Raw genomic sequence first — 25,213 nt, forward strand, 5'->3', positions numbered from 1 at the left:
GGTACTTGTGGCAATTAGCAGAAGTTAGGCACGCAAGTCTTCTAACTGAATTTCTGCCAGGGTTAGATTTGCTGGCATCATGTTTATGCAAATCACAACACAGCTTTATCTATCAACACCTCCACATTTAATTGTCTGGTGTTAGTTCCTGTAACAATAATCACATATCCATTTAGCTCTCTTAAATGAAAATCACTGTGAGATTATAACAGGTTGAGTGGACTGAAAATGTAATTTGAAAATGAGGGAGAAAGCCTGGAATTTATTTGCATCTCATTTATTTTAATTCCGTTCGTAAACTGTTTAGTGAATGAAATAAAAGCAACTCCTGGAAATTGCAAGGGAACAGTTGGAAGAAGGCGTAAAGGAAAGGTGGGGTGTGATATGGATTAAGAGAACTGGGAAGTGGCCTTTTCCTCAGAAGCCTCATGAGCCTGTGGCAGGGAAGTTTGCAACTGCTAAATCAAAGATCAGAGTCCCTGGGTGGCGCGAGTGGTTAATGTGCTGGCTGCTAACCAAAAGGTTGGTGGTTCTAACCCACCCAGAGGCATCTCCACGGAAGGACCTGGTGACTGACTTCTAAAAAATCAGCCTTTGAAAATCTGATGAAACATAGTTCTCAATCACATGGGGTTGCCATGAGCTGGAGTTGACTCTGTGGCATCTGGCTTTTTTTTTTTTTTTTTGAAACCAAAGACATCTGCTGCCTACCCCAAGGCAAACAGGCTGTCTCAGCCAGTGAGAATATGGGCTCCTCTCTCCCTCCCCTAGTCCTACCATTTATTTTCAGTTCTGCTCCATTATCAAATGAAGAACTGAAATTTTTTATTCATTCAAAAGATGTTTACTTAGTGCCAAGGTGCACCTGACCCAAGCCCTGGTGTTTTCAATCGCCTCATACGCACATGAAAGCTGGACAACGAATAAGGAAGACTGAAGAAGAATTAACGCTTTTAAATTGTGGTGTTGGCAAAGAATACTGAATACACCGTGGACTGCCAAAAGAACGGACAGATCTGTCTTGGAAGAAGTACAGCCAGAATGCTCCTTAGAAGGAAGGATGGGGAGACTACGTTTCACGAACTTTGGATATGTTATCGGGGGGAGCAGTCCCTGGAGAAGGACATCATGCTTGGTAAAGTAGAGGGTCGGTGAAAAAGAGGAAGAACCTCAATGAGATGGATTGACACAGTGGCTGCAACAATGGGCTCAAACATAGCGACAATTGTGAGGATGGCGCAGAAGCTGGCAGTGTTTCGTTCTGTTGTGAATAGGGCTGCTATGAGTCGAAACCGACTCAACGGCACCTAACAACAACAAAACCATGGATTGAGTGGGTTATAGAGATGTAAAGAAAACCCAGGCCTTGTTATCAAGGAGTTTACAGCCTAGTGGAGGAAACCATGTAAGTAGTGTGATGTAAGCTGTAATAGAGGCCATACTCTAAGGAAAAGGATACCTAATCGCATGAGTCAGGAGAGTATAGGCTAAGCCAGGTAACAAATAAACCCTCAAATAAATAAATCTCAGGGACTTAACCCATCAGTCCAGTTGAGTCAGGCAGCTCTGCTTAGTGACAGCTCATTCCAATTGCTCAGCCTTTTGACCCTGCCGTCTTAAACACGTGGTCTCCAAAGCTGTGGAAGGATAAAACGGCATAGATGATTGGAGTGGGCTCAGGGAACAGGAAGTGGTATGCCTCACTTCCACATACACTGGCCAGAACCCAGTTGTGTGGCCTCAAATTAACTACAAGGAAGCCTGGGAAATGTCTTACTGAGGGCTTAAGAAGAGAAGAATGAAAGGAGCCTTGGTGAACACACAGCAGTTTCTGCCACCCTGACCAGATCTGAGACTTAACAAGGGATCAGAAAGGGCTTCACAAAGGAGCTAGCATCAAACTGAGTTCTGAGGGACTATAGGCATTAGCCAGGCAAAGATATGGGGGAGGGGTTATCAGACAGAAAGAGTCACCTGTGAAAAAGAGAATGGCATTTTTGTTCGGTGGGAGAATTCTCGCTTGCCGCGCAGGAGACCCAGGTTTGATTCCTGAACAATACATGTCATATGCAACCACCATCTGTCTGTCAGTGGAGGCTTGCATGTTGCTATGATGCTGAACAGGTTTCAGTGGAGCTTCCAAACTAAGACAGACTAGGAGGAAAGGCCTGGTGATCTACTTCCAAAAATCAGCCTATCACAGCAGAACCTGGCAGCATTTGTGTGTGGGGTCACCAGGAGCCAGGGGCTGACTTGATGGCAGCTCACATCAACAATTTTCAGGAAGTTTTAAGTAACTCAACTTGGCTGGAGAGAAGAGGGGTGCGCTGTCACGTGGTGTCGAAAAAGATGAGCCTGGGTGAGTTGACCAGGGGCAGCTCGTGGAAGGGAATATTCTGCTAGGCTGGCATTTATCCTGAGGGCAATGGGGAGCCATTCAGGGGCTTAAATAGCAGAGTGATGTGTTGCGATGTGTAGCATTAGAAAGCTCTCTCAGGCTGCGGAGAAGATAGATTAGATAGAACAAGACAGAAGGAGAGGGACAGCAAGGAGGCTATTGCAGGATCCCGAACAAAAAACTCAATTGCTAGCTACACATGTCCAATTAACAGGATTTGACAACTAGTAGCATTGCTATATCATCCTCAACTTTTGAGGGAAACCCTGGTTGGCGTAGGAGTTAAGAGCTATGTCTACTAACCAAAATGTCAGCAGTTCAAATCCACCAGGTGCTCCTTGGAAACTGTGGGGCAGTTCTACTCTGTCCTATAGGGTCACGATGAGTTGGAATTGACTCGACGGCAACGAGGTTTTCCCATGATCATATAGACCAGGGAGGCTGGCTGGCCATCCAGCTTTGTGTGCTGGCACGTGAGCTGTGTGAGGAGAGGCTGGGAGCTAAAACCGAAGACTGAGTTGTGAGATTCTGGCAGCCCCAGCCCTGCTTCTTGGAATGAGAAAGAAATTGAGTGAATGTTAAAATGCAAGAATTTAACCAGCACCGTGTAATCATTGCTCTCACGTGCATAGCAGTGAATTTGGGAAAAATTTGTGGTACAGCAACTGAGGGTATCATATGTTGAAGCAAATGGCCTGACCTTTGCTTGGGGCTGGCAGGGTGCTGGGAGTCTGGCTGGTTGAGTGGTGTGGGGCCCAAGGCTTCTGAGCAGCACTGGGATGCAGAGGAGTTCAACAATCCCAGTGAAACCAGCATGCTTAGACCACATTCCGGTGAAACTCTATCCCCCTTCTTCCCATAATCCCCCAGTCAGAGACATCCCTTCAGCTGAGAACAGTAACAGGAGCTCTTGCTTATAAGCTGGTGAAATACAAGATGGCAAGTGGATGCACCATGACCACACCCTCCCACCAAAATCTTCAAGAGATTTTGGCAAAATTTGGAGTGTTTGTCCCTGTGTTCCTGTCCAAACTCAGTGTGGGGAAGATTTTCATTATGCTTTCCTAGGACTTTTCAAGGAATCACATTTGAAAGCCTCTCTCCCCTTCCCTCACCATCTTCCATTCCCGTCTCCACTCCATCTGGCCTTTCAGGGATACAGGAAGCTGTTGCATCAGGGTACCTGTGAGCTCCATGAATGCAGGGACCATCTCATCACTGTGTTCCTGGTGACAGATGCCATGTGGTAGGCACTCAGACCACAGGTGTTGAAGGAAGATGTGATGGCCAGCCCCTCTGTAGGCTCCTCTTTGGAAGGTGCTTCTTCTTATTGTTACAGTTGTTAGTTGCCATCGAGTCGGGTCCCACTCATAGCAACCCTATGTACAACAGAACAACACTGCCTGGTCTTGCACCATGCTCACAATCATTGTTATGCTTGAGCCCATTGTTGCAGCCACTGTGTCAATCCATCTCATCGAGGGTCATCCTCTTTTTCGCTGACCTTCTACTTTACCAAGCATGATGTCCTTTTCCGGGGAATGGCTCCTCCTGACAACATGTCCAAAGTATGTGAGACAAAGTCTCATTATCCTTTCTTCTAATGGGCATTCTGGAGGGTACTTAGTATGTAAACACCCCACCCCCAAAGTAAGTGTAAGTCCACAAACACATTGCCCCTGTATTTTCCAGGAATCTTTCTACTGCAAAGACAGGAACCACACTCAAACTAGCTTCATAAAAAGAAGAGTATGCGTTGTCTCACCTAAAGGGTCAGCACAAGAGGAGAGCCGCCCTTAGTGAAGCCAAGAGCCAAGTGATGTCACCAAGCTGGCATCACTCTCTTTTTCTCTTCTTCGCACCACCTCCTTCCATCTCCCAGCACTGCTTCTCTTGGCAGTTGGCCTCATTTTCTACTACAGTAGACTGGTGACCTCTTCACATTGTGTATTGGGCAGCCTTGGGCTGAAGGCTTACATCATCTCCGCTTAGTGAGCCCAGAGGAAAGAGAAAGGAATCATCCCTACAATACGTACACACACACACACACACACACGTACACACACACACAGGTATATTGTATTTAAAAAAAAAAAAACCATTGCCGTCAAGTTGATTCCGACTCTGGTGACACCACGTGTTATAGGGTAGAATTGTTCCATAGGGTTTTCTTGGCTGAAATCTTTATGGCAGCAGGTTGCCAGGCCTTTCTTCTGTGATGCCACTAAGTGGGTTCGAACCACCAACCTTTAGATTAGCAGTTGATCACAAATTGCTTGCGCTACCCAGGAACCTATATTATATATGTGTGTGTATAAATAAATGAATAAATAAATAAATACCCCTAAGGAGCCCTAAGGAGCCCTGGTGTTGCAGTGGTTAAATGCTTGGCTGCCAACTGAAAGGTCGGCAGTTCGAACCTACCAGCCATTCCACGCGAGGAAGATGTGGCAGTCTGCTTCCATAAACATTACAGCCTTGGAAACCCTATGGGGCAGTTCTGTTCTGTCTTATAGGGTTGCCGTGAGTCAGAATCAACTCCACAGCAACAGGTTACATATATTCCTAGGGAATAACTGTGATTGGTTTGGCACAGATGGAGTTTACATCCCGTGGCCAATCACTGGTCAGGAAGATGGGGATCTATGATTAGCCAAGCCCAGGTCACATGCCCACACATAACACAGTAAACCACCTAGATAGGAGAAACCTTAGAGGAAGGGAGTGCTGTCCTCAAAGAAGGAAGGAAGACATACTGGGTTAAACACACACATAGCAGATATATTCTACACCCACCTTCCAGCCTTCCAAAGCCTAATTGTAAGACAAATTCCAGGCCCTGGGTGTCTGTTAATGCATTACTGCCCCCTAGAAAGCACATTTTCTAGGCTTTTGGAAGAGGGAACTTGAAGCTGACCCCTTCTGTGAAAGTTTAAAATTTACGTTCCTTCCTAAAATGGATTTAGTGCATGATTCTCTCGAAAAGAAAGGCATATAACAACCCTCTGGGATATTCCCTCCTGGTGATGATTAACATAGAGATTGCAAAACCAAGAAACAGCTACATGTGTAGGTAGCAGAACAAAAGAAAAATTGCTTCCAAGATAATCTTCCATCATGATATTGGTATTAGTGTTATTAGTATTCCAAGAAGAAGTGGGAGTGAGTAATTTTGTTTTGGTTTCCGTATAATTAATATGACATTGCAATTACACGCTGGCGTGTGTTACTTTTACTTATATGGCAGATCACAGTGACACAGCAGCTAGGTGGGAGACCGTCGTGTGTGTGTTCATGTGAACACACACACGTTCCCTCAGTTCAGCGTGGAGCCCACTCAGGCAGGTCTATTCACATACACAGTCCTCCTGAAAGCCTGAATGCTATCAGTTCCTTCCTGCCACAGCAGGTTCATTCTTCACTCAAGTAATAATCTATTTTTCAAACACTAACAGTGTTTATGTCACTGTACTAGTCACTGAGTGTCTATTGGTGAACAAAGTAGACAAGACTCAACATGACCTTAGGATCAGTGTTTGTGCAGACAGAACAACTCGTGATAAATAGTACATACTTGCAAGGCTTTGCAAACACATTCAACAACGTATTCTCCAAGCAAGCATTATTTTTAGATGACTTGCTTTTGTGGATGGTGCAGTGGAAAGGTAGAAAGATCATTATGGAGCTTAAACCATAGCATGAATAATATAAATAAATTGTGATGGGTGCTATGAAAGAAAAGATAGGGTGGGGATAATAGAAAACATGTGTTTTAAGCTAAGACTATTGTGAGGAAATGTTATTTGAGCTGAGACTTGAATGAAAAGTAAGAATTTTCTAGGCATGGGGAGGGAGGAACGCCTTCCATGCCTGGAAACCAGCACATGCAAAGGCCCTGAGGCAGGAGAGACTGTGGCCTATATTTGGAGCAGAACAAGAGCCAGTGTGGCTAGAGCAAAGTAGATGGGGGTGAGGCCTTGGTAAGGAGTATGGATTTTATTCTAAATTCAGTGGGATACCATGGAAGGATTTTAAGCTTGAGATTTGTATGATCTCAAGTTCAGACCTTAAAAATACAGAAGTCCTCTCCAAACTCACCCACTGGTGGATCTGTAGGCTAGGAGACAGGCCACATACCTGACTTCTACAAGGTCGAAGGATGACAAGTCCAAGCCCATTCAGGTCATCTGGGCTGAGCCTCCATACCACACGTGCCCCTTCTCTGCTGCATCCCTACCAATGCCCTGCCCAGCCTCCACTAGAATACTTCTAGCAGCACATAAAAATGGAAGCCCTCTGCCTATGCAGGGCCCTTGCTCACCACCAGGGCTTCCACTTCCTGACCTCCTGCCTGGAATAGTCTCCCTGACTCCCCTCCTGCCCTCACCTGTCTAAGTCTTACTCATACTTCCGGCCCAACTGAGGCAGCACTTCCCCTGGGAAACCTTAATCCTCCCCACTCCACCCCCAACAATTTTGACTAAATGTCCCTCATTCATTTCCATAGTTTCCAATGTTCATTCTCATTACTGCACTAATTTTTTGCTATCGTTTTTTTATCGTTGTAAATATATATATAAATAACAAAACATTTTCCACTTCAACCATTTTTACGTGAACAATTCAGTGACATCAATCACATTCAGTACATTGTGCAACCATCTTCACTATCTATTTCCAAATGTTTTCATCTCCCTTAACAGGAGTTATTGCTTAACTTCTTAAGCAATATTGCTCCTTGAGCAATAACACCCCATTTTCAGCCTCCCACCTGCTCCTGTTAACCAGCTTCTGTCTCTATACATTTGCCAATTCTAGATATTTCATATAAGTAGGATCATACGCTATGTGTCCTTTGTGTCTGACTTGTTTCACTTAGTATAACGTTTTCAAGGTTCATCCGGGTCGTAGCATGGATCAGGACTTCATTTCTCTTTGTAGCTGAATTACATTCCGTTGTGTGGATATACACATTTTGTTTACTCTTCATCTGTTGATGGACACTTGGGTTGTTTCCGCCTTTTGGCTATTGTGAATAATGCTGCAGTGAACACTGGTGGACAAGTATGTGTCTGAGTCTCTGCTTTCAAGCCTTGCACTAATGTTTTTAATTGTAGGCTCACTTATCTTTATCCTCTTCTGATCTGTAAGTTCCATGAGGGCAGGGGCCATATCTGTCTTACTCTGTCTTAAGTGTAGATCACAGTAACAAGCCAGATGCTCAGTAAATATTTAAAGAATGAATAAAGGATTGAACGGGCTATTAAGCTGGCGTGACACAAATCTGCTCTCTCTGACCTGTATCTATTAGTTCCAGTTACAGGGGACCTCCCATAATGACTCTAATTGCTCTTTGGACTAAAACCTCTCAGATACTTGGAGATTGCTGATGTCCTGGCCACGTATTCTCTTCTCTGTTTTGCATACTGGAACCTGAGATTTCACAGTCTGGGAGAGCTCTTATATTTGGTCTAATTCAACCCCCTTATTCTCAAATGTTCATTGAGCACCAAGCACTTTCCAAAACAATAGGGGCACTAAGAAAAATAACATAAAATCCCTACCCAACAGAAGCTCCTTGGCCATTACAGACAAGGAAACTGGCGTGAAGGATGAAGGGAACTGCTTTGGCATGACAAATCTAATCAGTGTCAAAACTACAACTCAGATTTGAGTCTTTCCACCTTTCCACCTCACCACCATCCAAAACAGCAAGTCATCCAAAAGCAATGTTTGCTTGGGGAATACATTATTTAATGTGTTTGCAGAGGCTTACCCTTCTAATTATGTATTATTTAAGCTAATATTAAATTTATAGCAAGTTGTTTTGTCTGCACAGCACTGATCCTAGTGTAATATTGAGTTCTATTGTGTGGGAGCTGCTTTTTCAAATCCTAGAGGGCTGATCCAGAAAGGAAATGAAGATGTCGTCTAGGCCAGGCTTTTCCTCTGGGTGGGTGAGTAACTAAACTCTCCAAGGCAGGTATTTCTGCTTTTCAACATTTTCAGACATGGAGCATCACATGCCCTCCCTCACCAATCTTTTTTGGATTTTCCACACTCGAAACAGGACAGGCAAATAGTCCTTCCATAAGTCTAACTGAAATCTCTCCTGCTGCGCTATAATTCCATTTCCTGGAAGGGATCCAGCCCAGTGTTTATTTCCTCCTAAGCATTTCTCAAATCACCAGCTCCCCTCATTGCACCAGAGCTAAGTTAGAGTCACTGGTTATAGGCCCAGCAGGGCCATTTTGACGACAGCATTTCCTTTTCTCAGGGTTTTTTACGAGCTTCCTTGTGACAGGCGTGTGCTTGGTGAGATCAAAACATTCTGGGGGAAAATTCCACAGGGAAAACTACTTCCCAAAGTCTGCCCTCTGCAAAAATACAAACCATGCTAAATAGCTGAGTTTTACTAACTGGGGAAGCCAGTCTGAGGAAAATGCTCGATAATTAAAAGTAATGGCTTCCTTACAAACACAAAATTGTATTAATTTAAAAATTGGTTTCTCTATCACTGAATTCCTACCGAGCCGGCTAGAAAGAGAATTGTGCTGATCCTGGCAGTGCAAATAATTCAAAATAACTTTTATGTTCTCCAGGAAGCCTCAAGGTTAATTTAAATATTGTTAGATGGATAATTTAATTCGGAATAAGAGAACAGGGTGTCTAAATTAAAGCCCCCGCACTCTCTAAACTGGGGGGCAGGCCCCCACAAAGGGGTGAGCATGCGCTGCGCGTTGCACCCCACAGCATCTCAACCCCCAGCTGAAGCACCTCCTCTTTCTTAATGGCACCCTCATAATTTTTTTTTTCATAATTAAAGATATTTGATTAGATTACACAACTAGCCTGAACTCCTTGGCTCAGCTTCCAGTGAATTTATCACATTTAATTATTGGAAGGCTGGAGCATTTTTATAGAAACTGCACAATGCAAGAGTTAACTCAAACCAGTGCTAGCACAAAAGCCAATTCCCAGGGATATGGTGAATTTGGGGAAAAAAACCCACCCTAAATTATCTATAGCTAATTAATAGATTTAAAAAAAAAATTTTTTTATCTATTAATTCTTAGTCCCCATAACTTCTTTGTGATGGTGCGCCCGGGTCAGGGACCAGAGGCCTCATCAGCTCTAACCCAGACAGAGCCAGTCAGAATTTGGGGTCCCTCTCCTGCCTCTTGCCCAGGATTCAGTTCTTTCTGTATTCTTAGTACCCTCACGCATTAATATAATTGTCATTATAGTCATGATTTTAAATATGAGTTACATATTGGTCTCTCACATGACTGCATGTCGTGTGTGTGTGTGTGTGTGTGTGTGTGTGTGTGTGTGTATGCATATAGAGGTATAGATAGAGAGGTGGAGCCCTGGTGGTGCAGTGGTTAAGAGCTTGGCTGCTAACCAAAAAGTTTGGCAGCTTGAATCCACCAGCTGCTCCTTGGAAACCATATGGGACAGTTCTACTCCATCCTGTAGGGTCGCTATGAGTTGGAATCAACCTGATGGCAACAGGTTTGGGTTTTTTTTAAAGAGATAGAGATAGACCATACCAGTTGCCATTGAGTCATGGGGACCCTATGTGTGTCAGAGTAGAACTGTGCTCCATAGGGTTTTTAATGGAAGAATTTTCAGAAGTAGATCACCAGGCTTTTCTTCTAAGGTGCCTCTGAGTCAACTGGAACCGCCACCCTTTCGGTTAGCAGCCAAGCACATTAACCATTTCCATCACTTATATATTAAAAAACCAGATACCGAACCCATTGCTGTCAAGTCAGTTCTGACTCATAGAGACGCCATAGGACAGCATAGAACTGCCCATCGTGCTCAAGGCATGTTGATACTGCTGTGGTTCACCCTTGTATACCTACCAGAGAAGGCACCAAGTCTGATATTAACAGAGACTTAATGTCCAACAAATAATAAATGCACTTTTCTGGGGTCCCTGTGATATTAGCAAAGAGAAGCAGGAAGCTAAAAAACGTAGTAAGGAAAGAGGGAGGATTGGAGAAGGATGGCTGAGGAGATTAGCAGGCATGGCGGGGAGTCAGCAGCACTGCTTGAAAAAACCCTGAGAATACCTCCTCATTGTTGCCACATCACTCATTCCACCCAAATAAAACCTTCGAGAAGTCTTGAACTGAAGTTCTTAAACAGCTAGATTGAAGAATCTTGGAGGTCTCAGGCAGTTGTTCCAAACTTTTGTTTTGAGAGGGACTGATCTTTCTGACCCCAACTTGTGGTTAGCTCTGGAAATGGTGATTTTGACTTGGGGACAAGATCCACAGTAATTCTAACAGCATTAACTTTTGGACTCACCCTTGGCCTTCTCGACTGTTCTTCCCAGTGGCTGCATGTTTGTCAATGTGAATCCTCCATTTGAAGTTCGGTTTCCTTATAATCCAAGAACGTGCCACCTTTATTTCTACATCTGTGCTTCTGTGTATGCTCTTCCCTAAGTGTTCTATCTCAAATGTTCTATCTCCTTCTCTCTGGGATGAACCCACGGAAACAGCAAAGGTTCTGGGAATCAGGCAGTCAGGGGTTTAACTCCTACCTCTGCCACTTGTCTAGCTTGGGGTTCAATTGCCCGTAAGTAAAATCGTTCCTACCTTTAATTCATGGGAATTAAAACTGGATCAGGTATTTAGATTATCTGGCACAGTGCCTGTCAAACTATCAGGGGCCTGTATCAGTGTAGATTAGTTTCAACTACAAGTAACAGATATTAGAAAAAACAGGGGCTTAAACAAATACAGGTTTAATATTTTTTCATGACCTAAAAGAAGCTTTAAAAAAAAAAAAAATTGCCATGGAGTTGATTCCTATTCATAGTGACTCTATAAAGAAGCCTAAAAAAAAAAAAAAAAAAAAAAACCCATTGCCATCAAGTTGGTTCCCACTCACAGTGACCCTATAGGACAGAGTAGAACTGCCCCATAGGGTTTCCAAGGCTGTAATCTTTATGAAAGCACACTGCCACATCTTTCTCCTGCACAGCAGCTGGTGGGTTCAAACTCTTGGCCTTTCAGTTAGCAACCAAGCACTTAAGCACTATGCCACCAGGAGTCCAATAAAGAAGCCTAAACCAAAAACCCAAACCAAACCCACTGCCATCGAGTCGACTCCAACTCATAGCGACCCTATAAGACAGAGTAGAACTGCCCCATAGAGTTTCCAAGGAGTGCCTGGCGGATTTGAACTGCCGACCTCTAGGTTAGCGGCCATAGCACTTAACCACTACGCCACCAGGGTTTCCATAAAGAAACCTAGAGGTTAGCAATTTATGACTGATATAGATGGTTGTTCAAAGTACCTAGGTCAACGGGAATCTAGATTCTTTTTCTTTGTATGAACCATTATCTTTGAGGTTTCTATTCTCAAAGTCACCTCATATTCACAAGGCGAATGCCTGAGTTCCAGCCATCACATTCACATTTCACTTAGGAAATGAAGGAATGTGGAAAGAACAAAAGGGCACCTACCTTGCAGCTGAATCAGAGGCAAGCTGAAATATCCCTGAAATATCAGTTGAAATATTCCTTCAATGAAATTTCCCAGAAGACCCAGCCAACAACTACAATTTTGTTGGCGAACCTTATCAGCAAGGGAACCTGTGAATTGTAGTTCCTTGTCTGGGCACAATGCTGTTCCTCACCATACAGATGTTTGTAGTATTAGAATTATTTCTTAACTCCCTCAAAAGTGGCCATGACGTCTGGGGTCTTAAATGCTAACAAGCGGCCATCTAGATGCATCAATGGGTCTCAACCCACCTGGATCAAAGGAGAATGAAGAACAAGAACACCAAGGTCACACAACAACTATGAGCCCAAGAGACAGAAAGGGCCACATGAACCAGAGTCTTACATCATCCTGAGACCAGAAGAACTAGATGGTGCCCGGCTACAACCGATGACTGCCCTGACAGGGAGCACAACAGAGAACCCCTGAGGGAGCAGGAGATCAGTGGGATGCAGACCCCAAATTCTCACAAAAAGACCGTACTTAATGGTCTGACTGAGACTAGAGGAATCCCGGCGGTCATGGTCCCCAAACCTTCTGTTGGCCCAGGACAGGAACCATTCCCGAAGACAACTCATCAGACATGGAAGGGACTGGACAATGGGTTGGAGAGAGATGCTGATGAAGAGTGAGCTACTTGTATCAGGTCGACACTTGAGACTGTGTTGGCATCTCCTGTCTGGAGGGGAGATAGGAGGGTAGAGAGGGTTAGAAACTGGCTCAATAAAAATTATTTAAAAAAAAAAAAAGTGACCATGAGGAACCATCGAGGTTTGTGGCCATGCTTACAATCTCCTCATCATTTGATATATCTCAGAACACTCAATGGGTATACAATACGGGGAGCAGCAAAGCTGGTTAAATGTCTAAGTGGTTAACTGGTTGGAGTCTGAAGACCTAAACTCTACCACTTCATAGCTGTGTGACCTTGAGCAAGTTAGGTAACTTCTCTGTTTCAGGCTCAGTTTCCTCATTTGGAAAATGGTCTTTGTGGGCATCAAACTGAAAGAATTGATACAAAGTGCCTGACACAACATCTGTATATATTAGTCCTCAATTTATGTTAAAGTTATTGTTAGCCTTGTCATTGTCATCGTCATCATTCAGTGCTGTTGAATTACTAGGATAAGGTGATGAGGTACCAGGCATCTCTCACGTCTCTTTCTTCTGCCTATTTACATCTTCCCTCGTACTTCGGCCGCCACCGCAGGGATGTCTGGATCTGCTGTCAATTATGTTGAAAGAGCCTGGACTGAGTCTGCCTCATTGCATTCACTAAAAAAAAAAAATTCACTAGCAGCCATCTATTCAGGACTAGCCAATTCTCCAGAGTCCCTCTCCTTTGTCCCTAACCAGAGTCTAGTCAGTCTCCCAGCTCTGCCTTCTGGAGCAGGCCTTCCTCTCTGATCAGATCAACTTCTATATAAATATTAAATTGTGTCTCAATGTGTTCCACTCTTCCTTTCAAATCTAAGTAAATCAGTTCTTCTCCTTGTTGGAATTCCCCGGGTCCTGCTGAGGTTTCCCCACTGATGTCCTGCATCTTTTGACAGTGGCAAGATTTTTCTCTAGATATTAAAAGTGAAGGAGTTCACACAGGAATGAGCCTCCATATTCCTAGGCCTTTGTAAAATACAGATTTCTAAGCCCTCCTTCCCATTACTCTTGGGTACCTTTACTTTAGGTTCCTAAAGAAATTTTGGTACCTATTTTTAAAGATCATTAGCTTCTTAGCTGATTATAGGCCCAAAAAGGGTTTAAATATGCCTATGTATGAATTATCTTGCCCCAGGAGTAACCAGGCAGGGCAGCCCAAACCCCTGGTTCAGGGCTATTGTGTATGGTTATATAATTTGTGCACTGCACAACTTCAAGGGCACCATTCACACTTTCTACAACTTGATGGCACTCCCCTGTAATTGTACAGTGCACACACACCCTATGTAACTGCTCATGGTGGCCATGCCCAGATAGTCACCTCTGATCATAAGTAGTCTCCTTTCTTTAACCTAGTACGCTTTTGTTGTTGCTAGTTGCCGTCAAGTTGATTCCAACACATGATTACCTCATGGCTACCCCATGTGTTATACAGCAGAACTCTCCACAGGGTTCTCTTGGCTGTAATCATAACCAAAGCAGATTGCCAGGCCTTTTCTTCCATGGTACCACTGGGTGGGTTTGAACTACCAACCTTAAGTTTAACAGCCGAGTACAAACCATTCGTACCACGTAGGAACCTATTTATTCTAGTATGCTATTCAGAAATTACCATTTTCTCTGTGTGCCATGATGTGAAGAAGTTTGGGAAGTACCAGTCTAAATAACATCAGGGTTATATCTTCCTCCGATACACACTTATTCCTTAGCCAGGCCAACCATGTCCTCCATAGAAGCCTGAGCTAGCCTGCCTAGATGGTGTCTTTCCAATCAGGCCTGTTGTGTTTTCCTAGGTCCATGGAAGAAACCTCTTGTCCATCGACTATGACCGGAATATACGGACAGAAAAGATCTATGATGACCACCGCAAGTTCACCCTAAGGATCATTTATGACCAGGTGGGCCGTCCCTTCCTCTGGCTGCCCAGCAGCGGGTTGGCAGCAGTCAATGTCTCATACTTCTTCAACGGGCGCTTAGCCGGCCTGCAGCGTGGGGCCATGAGCGAGAGGACAGACATCGACAAGCAAGGCCGGATCGTGTCCCGCATGTTTGCTGACGGGAAAGTGTGGAGCTACTCCTACCTTGACAAGGTAGGTGAACACACCTCCCCCATCCATCTGGGGCTTTCTGCTATTCACACTGCTCTTTGTAAGCTGACCTGGCACTCTCCACCATAAGACATTTTAACATCTTTACTTTGACTCTACAAGGGCTCTCCTCACACTCCCACCCTCGCTGAGATGGAGGAAAATGTTATTCATAGCTCAGCACTATTACCGTTAAAAGAAAAAAAGTGCGAGACACTCAGTAATGGCAAGAAGGATGGATTGTCTGATTTTCTTCCAAAAAAAAAAAAAAAGTGCTGTTGAAGCGGACAGATTCATCCACTGGCTGTGAGCTAATCATTACTTATGAATTGGAAATGTGTGATTCATTTCTGCCTTGCCCTAAATTAAGCCATCAGGGTAGGGAATTTTGCCTAAATCTGGAGCACAGAGAGCGACACCCTCCTACCTGGCCTATTGGCTAAAACAGCCAACGGAGCCTGTCTACATAATTCCCAGTGTCTGAATGTGCCACCTTCAGGTCTCCGTGCCAGAAAAGGTCAGGTTGGAGCAGCGGTAGAAAGAAGTCCCTCTGGGGCACATGTCAAGACTTTTGAAGGCTGCCCTGGTCATCCTGTCATTACAGCAGGGCCTGCTCAGCCTGCGCCTCTCACCCAGGCTCCCCTTGGTGCAGGCCCATTTCCTGCCTTCCATGCCTCCTCATTACAGCGGCTACTTGCAGAGCTGTTATCTCTGCAAGAGAGGCCCTGCTATCCCCTTCCTCCTCCCTGAATACTGTTCTCATTATGCAATGAAATACTGGAATGGCTGACCAAGGGAGGCAGGAATCTCCTAATCCCCCCAAGTTTAAAGCCACTGTTTTCCCCCAAAGAATCTATTATTGTGGGTTATTTCATCTTTCCGTAGCTTCTAAATGAAGGCTGTGCTTTCTCTTTGGATTTAACCAAAAGAGGCAAAAATATAGTCTGTGCGTCACCTACTCCTGCTATACCAGTGGCAGTCATTTCTAAACAAACACAGCATTCCGTTATTGAACTGGGAGGCAAACTCAATGACTCCTGCCTCCATCCTCGAGGCCCTCGCTACGCAAAGTGTGGTCCAAACAACATAAGCATCAGTTGGGAGCTTTTTTTTTCTTGGAATGCAGATTTCCAGGCCATGACCCATCCCTAGTGAATCAGTATCTGCATTTTAATAAGGTCCCTGGGTGTTCTGCATACACGTTAAAGTTTAGGGAACACTGCTTTGGAGCCCTGGTAGTGCAGCGGTTAAGAGCTTGGCTGCTGACCAAAAGGTCAGCAATTCGAATCCACTAGCCACTCCTTGGAAATCCTATAGGGCAGCTCTACTCTGTCCTGTAGGGTCGCTATGAGTTGGAATCAACTCGATGGCAATGGGTTTGGTTTTTTTTGGTTTCCTCTAGGCGACCACAATGAATTCCTCAGAGTTGGCATGCCAGATGAAATAAATCTGCTTGTAATCTCTGGATTAAGCTTTGCCATCCTTCATGGCTTTTGAGTGGATGTTTGAGGAGCTGGAATAAATTTCTGTCAACTTGAGTGCATGATCCTGCAGAACCAACTCATGTGTCCCTCCCTTTTCCTTCCTCCAGTCCATGGTCCTCCTGCTTCAGAGTCAGCGTCAGTACATATTTGAGTACGACTCCTCCGACCGCCTCCATGCCGTCACCATGCCCAGTGTCGCCCGGCACAGCATGTCCACACACACCTCCATTGGCTACATCCGCAACATTTACAACCCTCCTGAAAGCAATGCTTCAGTCATCTTTGACTACAGCGATGATGGCCGCATCCTCAAGACATCCTTTTTGGGGACCGGACGGCAGGTATTCTACAAATATGGAAAACTTTCCAAGTTATCAGAGATTGTCTATGACAGTACTGCCGTCACTTTCGGGTATGATGAGACCACTGGCGTTTTGAAGATGGTCAACCTCCAAAGTGGGGGCTTCTCCTGTACCATTAGGTACCGGAAGATTGGCCCACTTGTGGACAAGCAGATCTACAGGTTCTCCGAGGAAGGCATGGTCAATGCAAGGTTTGACTACACCTATCATGACAACAGCTTCCGGATTGCAAGCATCAAGCCCGTCATAAGCGAGACTCCCCTTCCCGTTGACCTCTACCGCTATGATGAGATTTCTGGCAAAGTGGAACACTTTGGCAAGTTTGGAGTCATCTACTATGACATCAACCAGATCATCACTACTGCTGTGATGACCCTGAGCAAGCACTTTGACACCCATGGGCGGATCAAGGAAGTCCAGTATGAGATGTTCCGGTCCCTCATGTACTGGATGACGGTACAGTATGATAGTATGGGAAGAGTGATCAAGAGGGAACTCAAACTGGGGCCTTATGCGAACACCACTAAGTACACCTATGACTATGATGGGGATGGGCAGCTACAGAGTGTGGCCGTCAATGACCGCCCAACCTGGCGCTACAGCTATGACCTCAACGGGAACCTCCACTTGCTGAACCCTGGCAACAATGTGCGCCTTATGCCCTTGCGCTATGACCTCCGGGATCGGATAACCAGACTCGGTGATGTGCAGTACAAAATTGATGATGACGGCTACCTGTGCCAGCGAGGGTCTGACATCTTCGAGTACAACTCCAAGGGCCTCCTAACACGAGCCTATAACAAAGTCAGTGGGTGGACTGTCCAATACCGCTACGATGGTGTAGGGCGGCGGGCTTCCTATAAGACCAACCTGGGCCACCATCTGCAGTACTTCTACTCTGACCTACACAACCCAACTCGCATCACCCATGTCTACAATCACTCTAACTCAGAGATTACCTCGCTCTACTATGACCTCCAGGGCCACCTCTTTGCCATGGAGAGCAGCAGTGGGGAAGAGTACTATGTTGCCTCGGATAACACAGGGACCCCACTGGCTGTGTTCAGCATTAATGGTCTCATGATCAAACAGCTGCAATACACTGCCTATGGGGAGATTTATTATGACTCTAACCCTGACTTCCAAATGGTCATTGGCTTCCACGGGGGACTCTACGATCCCCTGACCAAGCTGGTCCACTTTACTCAGCGTGATTATGATGTGCTGGCAGGACGATGGACCTCTCCCGACTACACCATGTGGAAAAACGTAGGCAAGGAGCCAGCCCCCTTCAACTTGTATATGTTCAAGAGCAACAATCCTCTCAGCAATGAGCTGGATTTGAAGAACTATGTGACAGGTGAGGTCTTTGCTGCCTCAGTCAGGCAGTGGCTCCATGCGGGGTAGTGGTCCTGGTAGACTTTGTTGGGAACATTGAAAGAAGGTCTTAAATCTGATGCCAGGAGAGTTCTTGAGAGCTGTACATACAGGGCAGTGCAAGTGGCAGGAGTACAGTATCTGGAACAGTAGAGTGACAGCAATACAGTATGGTCACCAGCTCTGTTTTAAGATGCCCTGACCATTCTCAGGAGCCCTGGTGGTGCAGTGTTTAAGAGCTCAGCCGCTAACCAAAAGGACGGCACTTCGAATCCACCAGCTGCTCCTTGGAAACCTTATGGGGCTGTTCTACCCTGTCCTATATGGTCTCTATGAATCAGAATCAACTAGATGGCAATGGATTTGGTTTTTGGTTTTGGACCCTTCTCAAGTCCATTCAGTTGAACTAACTTTTATAAAATCCCTCCCTGTACCAACCAAGGAAAGTAGCCTTATAAAAGAGTAAAAAAAATTGGATTCTGGCGTCCAAAATTTCTGGCTAAAATCCTCTCTCTTCCATTTATAGGTTGAAGGACACTGGGCTACTTGTCCATACTCTCTGACCTTTACTTTCCTTCTCTGTGAAATGGGACTAATAAAGCCCATCCCATAGAGTGATTGTGAGAAGTAAATGAATTTATGTAGGTAAAGTCTAGGGCCTAACACTTTCAGAGTGGATGTTCACAAAATGGTGTTTGTTCATGTTATTAACATTGCCATTACTAGTGAACGATGAGTTTGCATAGGGTGTCAAGATGACTAAGACCCAGTGCCTGATCTCCAGGGCTCACAACAAAGCTGTCAAGATAGATGTAGAAATTACCAACAATAATGCAAAGCAGAATTAAGTCTTTGCTACCATATACCATATTTTACACAAACGACACTCATGTTACATGTTTTTTTGCCACTGTGCCCTCCCCCTGCAAGGTATTTTTGTAAGTGTGCTATGCTGATTTTTTCACAGCAATATGTATCTGTTCTTATATTTATTCCATAAACATTTATAGAGTGGCACCATGTTAGATTCTGGAGATACAATGGTGAAGAAGACAAACACTTCTCCCCCAAGTTGTGTGTGTGTCTGTAGATGAATTCAAATTTGGAAGATTTTACATAGTACAGAAGGGTCCATGTCAAAATGGACCTTGAAGGATGAACGGGATCTTGGTTGGGAGAAGTCTCAAGGCTGAAGGAAGACTTTGAGCAAAAGTCAGAAGCTTGGAGATGGCATGGAGGGAGAGGCCACAGGAGTTAAATGACCTACTTTGCTCTAAACATCAGAAATTGGTGAAATGAGGGTCTCTATCCATCTATCAGAGCTCTGGTGGTTCAGTGGTTAAAAGCTACAGCACCTAACCAAAAGGTCAGCAGTTCAAATCCACCAGCCGCTCCTTGGGAACTCTATGGGGTAGTTCTACTCTGTCCTGTAGAGTTGCTATGAGTCAGAATTGACTCAACAATAGCGGGTTTGGTTTTTGGTTTTATCCATCTATCAAGTGTCCCTGGTGGCACAGTGGTTAAGCACTCAGCTGCTAACCGAAAGGTCAGCATTTTGAATCCGCCATCCACTCTGCGGGAGAGAGATGGGGCAGTCTGCTTCTGTAAAGATTTACAGCCTTGGAAACTCTATGGGACAGTTCCACTCTGTCCTACAGGGTCATTGTGAGTTGAATTGAGTCAAGGGCAGTGGGTTTTGGGGTATCCATCTATCCATCCATCCATCCATTTAACAAATATTTACAGAGTATCTAACATGTACTAAGTACTAGAGTTATAGTAGGGAGCAAAATAAAGTCCCTGTTCTGAGAGAAATAAGCAAAGAAATCAGAAGGAAAAAATAAACATGTGTGTGTATGTATAATCTCCAAAGGGCCAACTTCCAACAAGCAAGCCAGGGCGATCTTGCTTGTCTATTCACTGTGAAAGATACAATGATTCGGACCCCAGGACCAGGGTCCCCCAAGTTCCAGGAAACTCACTGCTCTTGGCCATGGGCCAGAGAGGCATCAAGCCTAAAGGGCCCCTCCCTCAGGTGACAAGGGACCACTTGTCCATCCCCCAAAACAGAAACAGAGGCAGCAACTTCCTGGAGCACAGTGGTGCCCTTAATATCCTGTGCTGCAGAAAGAAATAGAACATCTTAGAGATGAACTTATAGCCATGCAGTGCCTCACTGGTAAGTTCTAGGCCCTTTGAGGAGCCCTGGCGGTAAAGTGGTTAAGAGCTCAGGCTGCTAACCAAAGGTCAGCAGTTCAAATTCACCAGCTGCACCTTGGGAACCCTATAAGGCAGTTCTACTCTGTTCTCTAGTGTTGTCATGAGTCAGAATCATCTTGACAGCACACAACAGACCCTTTGAAGTTGAACCCAGCACCCCCATACAACAGAAGTAGCGGGTACCTTTTGAGCCCACGAGCTACAACCAAGCTAATTCCCTCCTGTTCTCCCTGTGCCTCATCAGGCAGCCTGCCATGCTGCCAGCCAGGCCTCCTCCCTCCCCTGTATTTTTGAATGACTTTTGTCTCCCAGTTTACTATAATGTCACATTAAAGTACCTCTCAGGAAAAAATAAAATTTTATATATATATATATAAAATAAAACCACAAAAGCCAAAACCTGTGTAAGGCAGTAACTTGTCAGACAAGGAAAACTCAAAGATTTTCCACTAAAATGAGCAATAGAAAAGTGATAAGACTACACCTTGTCAAAGGCAGAAACTTGTGAGACCTAGAAAAACAAGGCAGTACCATCAAGTTCCGGCTCTCACAGGTTTCACTGTGTGTCTATAAATATATGTGCATGTGTACGTGTATCTGTAATTTTATTTTTGCATACAATTTTATTTTATATGTAGCCCAGTTGCCATCAAGTTGACTCCTACTCATGGCAACCTTATGTGTGTCAGAGTAGAACCGTGCTCCACAAGGTTTTCAGTGACTGATTTTTCAAAAGGAGATTGCCAGGCCTTTCTTCCAAGGTGCCTTTGAGTGGACTCAAACTTCCAACCTTCTGGTTAGCAGTAAGCACATTAACCTATTGTACCACCCAGGGACTCTACTTTATATATATATATGGTCTCGGGTAATGATAAGTTCTGTGAAAAGAAATCAAATAGGATAAAGGGTTAGACTGGGAGTGATGGAAAGTAGCTCTTTTATTTAGGGTGCTCATGGAAGGTCTTTCCGAGGAGGTGACATTTGAGCAGAGACCTTTATACAGCGGAGGAGGGAGGGAAGAGCATGACTGGAGAGAGAGACCATGGCTATCTTAGCTATAGAAGTAGAATCTTCCCTGCCACAGAATTGGCATCTCACAGTCCTGCTGGCACTGGGCACCTTGGGGACAAATCAGCCAGAGGCACATAAAGAGAAAACCCACAGAGTGAGTTGAATAGACATATGCAATCCCAAGGCCCACACAAAACCATTCACAGAGCACCATCAACCTCACTGAACCCCCCGGCTACTTTTCTGGTTCTGCTGAAAAAGCTATATATATAAATTAGCAGAGTTTTCTGAATAGCTTTCCTCATTCCAGTGCTTCATGGAGACTCAATAAATGTGAAGCCAATCAAGTTGAACCACGTCCAACAAAACTGAATCCAGAAACCATTAGAAAGCATCTAAAGTAGAGGGTGGTGTTGAGAAGTGGCTCAGGGCTTGATGTCTACAGTGGAAACTGTGGGAAGGCGGCACGGGTAGAGAACAGAGCAGACACCAGACCATGCCTGCTGTCTGCTCTAGATGAGCTGACCGCAGAGGTAGATCTGAGCAGAGCACTCCAAATCACCCCCCGAATCTGTAAACTCCATCTAAATGAGTCTTAATTTGCCACTTAGGAGACTAGCAGAGTGGTTGGACTTGCTGCTCACAATTTAAGCAGAAAAGGTAATTAAGATGTAGCCAGAAGAATCACAAAGAACAGAATCTTCTCTGTCTATTACTCAAAAGAATTGTTGTTGTTTAGAAATAGAGCTCTCTGAATTCAAGTGGCAGCTCCTGGCTCTGGAGGAGGGCCTGTTTCCTCCCAGGGATGCTGGCGCAAAGGTGTAGAATGCTGGTTAGGGGCAGGGGCTTGGAAGTCAAGGACGCCTGGGCTGGAACCAAAGTGGAGCTGCCAGAAGTGGTGGGGGAGGGCGGGGAGGGTTCCTTGCCCACTCATAGGCTTCAACACAGCACCCTTTCTAACAGCTTTTTTTAAAGGTAACGTATTACCAATTAAGAAGCCCTGGTGGCACAGTGGTTAAGAGCTCAGCTGCTAACCAAAAGGTCAGCAGGTCAAATCCACCAGCCACTCCTTGGAAACCCCACGGGCCAGTTCTACGTTGTCCTTAGAGTCGCCATGAGTCAGAATTGACTCCACGGCAATGGGTTTGGCTTTTCTTTTGGTTTGTTATTATCACTTGATAAATCAGGGATGAAAAGAAATAATGTAAAAGAAAGCCTGGGAGACAGCCTCCCACCCCAACAACCTGCAGTGCAGGCCCCACTCAGCCAGAGTGACCAGCTCATCACAGTTCACCCTGGACTTTGCCAGGAAACTCCTTCATCCTGGACAAACACGGTAAACCTACACCCAGCCCTGAGCACCCCCTTGTCCTCAGGTCAGTTAGGTGTTAGAGCCTGAGTGCATCTCAAGACACCAATTCTACCCTTTCCATTCACTTATCGTGTGACTCAGACAAATGTCTTAACTTTTCTAAGCCTTAGTTTCTTCCTCTGCAAAATGGTAGTAATACTAGCACTCACACCGTGGGCTGTGAAAATTAAATAACTTATGAAGAGAAAAGGTGTCTAGCACAGAGTGAGGGCTAATCCATGGTAGGAATGTGTTTGCTATTTATATGCAACTATAGTAGTTCAATGGTAGAATTCTCTCACCTTCCATGCAGGAGAACCAGGTTTGATTCCCTACCAGTACACCTCAAACACAGCCATCAACCATCTGTCGGCAGAGGTTGGCGTGTTGCTATGATGCTGAAGAGATTTCAATGGAGCTTCCAGACAAAGACAGACTAGGAAGAAAGGCCTGGAGATCTACTTCCAAAAGCCAATGAAAACCTTATGGATCACAACGGTCCTATCCCGTTGTGCATGGGGTTGTCATGAGTCTGGAGCCCACTAGATGGCAGCCAACAACAACATGGACTTGAGGGAGTCCCTGGGTGATGCAGACTGTCAACATGCTCTGCTACTGACCGAAAATTTATAAGTTCGAGTCCACCCAAAGGCACCTCAGAAGAAAAGCCTGGTGCTGTACTTCCGAAAAAACAGCCATTGAAAATAGTTCTACTCTGACACACCTATGGGGTCTCCATGAGTTGGAGTCAGCTTGATGGCAGTTTGATGGACTTAGAGTGTTTGCAGATGAAGCATAAAGTCCCTGCCTTTGCATACTCTTCTTGGGAGTAGAGGGAGGGAGCCCTGGTGGTGCAGTGGTTAAGCACTCCGCTGCTAACCAAAAGGTCAGTGGTTCAAACCCACCAGCTGCTCCATGGGAGAAAGATATGGCAGTAGGCTTCTGTAAAGATTACAGCCTTGGAAACCCTATGGGGCAGTTCTCCTCTGTCCTCAAGGGTCGCTATGAGTTGGAATTGTCTCGACAGCAATGCGTTTGGCTTTGGTTTTTGGTTTAGAGGGAGAGGTGTCCAGCTACACCTTGGAACTGATTCAAACTCTGCTCTGAGTGACATTGATTGAGCAGATCAGAGACCCTTGACTATATATAACAATCGTGAGGATGGTGCAGGACTGGACAGTGTTTGGCTCTGTTGTACATAGGGTTGCTGTGAATCAGAACTGACTCGACAGCACCTAACAACAACAGACCGTATATGAGTTAAGTGAGCCTCCCAGCAGAGACGGAGTGCCCAATAAGCAAGGTACACGTGGGCTTACTTGTGCTTGCTTACTATTCTGTAGTGCACAATTTCCCGTTTTTCACCGCATGTGAAAGTGTGCACTACGGATTAGTAAGTAAACAATTAAGCCCTTGCGTGCCTTGCTTACTGGTTAACGCATCCCTGCTCCCAGATGCAGCCCAGGATGACTCACTGTATCTGTCCCCATCCTTGTCTCCCTGGTGGGTCTTTGGGCTTACAAACCCCAGGGAGGCTTTAGCGCAAGGCTGGATTTTGTGGAGTTTAATTTCCCTAAGTGAGGAGGAAGGCACAACCTCCTTCTCACATTATCCGCTTCTCATATTTACACTTAACACCTGAAGATGCTGCGCCGACAGCGTTTTCAGCAGGAGAGGGAGCTTCTGCGAGGTCATTGTAATCACATGCTGTGAGGAGCATGAGAAGAGGGGCGTTAGAAGCTATTAGGAGGGGCCACATCTCCAGCTCCTGCCTAAACGGCTCCCTCTCAACAGCTTGTTTGGGGAGCCTGTCACTGGGTAACACCAATTCCTTCAGAAGGAGGAGGGGTGTCTGAGCTGTCCCAGAAGTGCCTTCTGCAGAGGGAGGAGGAGACGGGCAACTGGAATAAACATTTTAGTGTAGGTTTGACTCAGAAACGAAGCCACGTTTGTTGTTGCTGTTAGTTGCCATTGAGTTGGCTCCGACTCGTGGCAACCCCATGTACAACAGAACAAAACATTGCCCAGTCCTGCGCCAGTTGCACAATCGTTGGAATACTCAAGTCCGTTGTCGTGGCCACTATATATTTCAAGTGCCTTCCAACCGAAGGAGCTCATCTTTCAGCACTCTACAGGGCAATATTCTGCTGTGATCCGTAGGGCATTCATTAGCTAATTTTTGGAATTCCGAGGTAGACTGCCACATCTTTCTCCCGTGGAGCAGCTGCTGGATTCGAACCACCAACCTTTTGGTTAGCAGCCGGATACTTTAACCACTGCACCACCAGGGCTCCTTTATATGATATACAGATGAGGTATTAAGTAACATTGAAACACAGATGGGGAAAGTTACTCCCTCTTCAATGCTCTTTTAATTCTTCCCATCCAGTCAAGGAGAAAGTCTCCACTTGATGTGGAGGAAAGACGTGGCAGTCTGCTTCTGTAGAGATTTACAGCCTTGGAAACACTATGGGGTTGCTATGAGTTGGAATCGACTCGACAGCAGTGGGTTTGGTTTTTTGGTTTTGATGCTGGTATGCTTTACCACTTCTTTAACACTCCAATCTCCCTTTTTAACAGAGAGAAGGTCTAAGACTTCTTCCGTAGCTGATAACAGAATCATGCTCTAATTTAATCGTATTGCTTTCTTTTCTTTGTTTCAAATTTACGGTTATTTTCTGTTTACATCAAGTGATTCTGTATTTCTATTTGTGGTGGTGGTATAAAGTTCCTTTTTTAAA

General features: G+C 45.1%; 1 protein-coding gene across 5 annotated transcripts in view; it reads left to right on the forward strand.

Moving 5' to 3' along the window:
- Positions 1-25,213, forward strand: part of TENM2 (teneurin transmembrane protein 2) — a 1,060,479-nt gene that overhangs the window by 1,026,877 nt on the left and 8,389 nt on the right. For all 5 annotated transcript variants that reach the window (XM_010592330.3, XM_010592333.3, XM_003404644.4 and 2 more), the window contains 2 exons: positions 14,374-14,670; positions 16,259-17,873. In XM_010592330.3, the coding sequence (XP_010590632.1) occupies positions 14,374-14,670; positions 16,259-17,873 (1,912 nt within the window). The remainder of the gene's footprint in view (positions 1-14,373; positions 14,671-16,258; positions 17,874-25,213) is intronic.

This window comes from Loxodonta africana, chromosome 2, assembly GCF_030014295.1.
Source record: "Loxodonta africana isolate mLoxAfr1 chromosome 2, mLoxAfr1.hap2, whole genome shotgun sequence".
NCBI classification, from domain to species: Eukaryota; Metazoa; Chordata; class Mammalia; order Proboscidea; family Elephantidae; genus Loxodonta; species Loxodonta africana.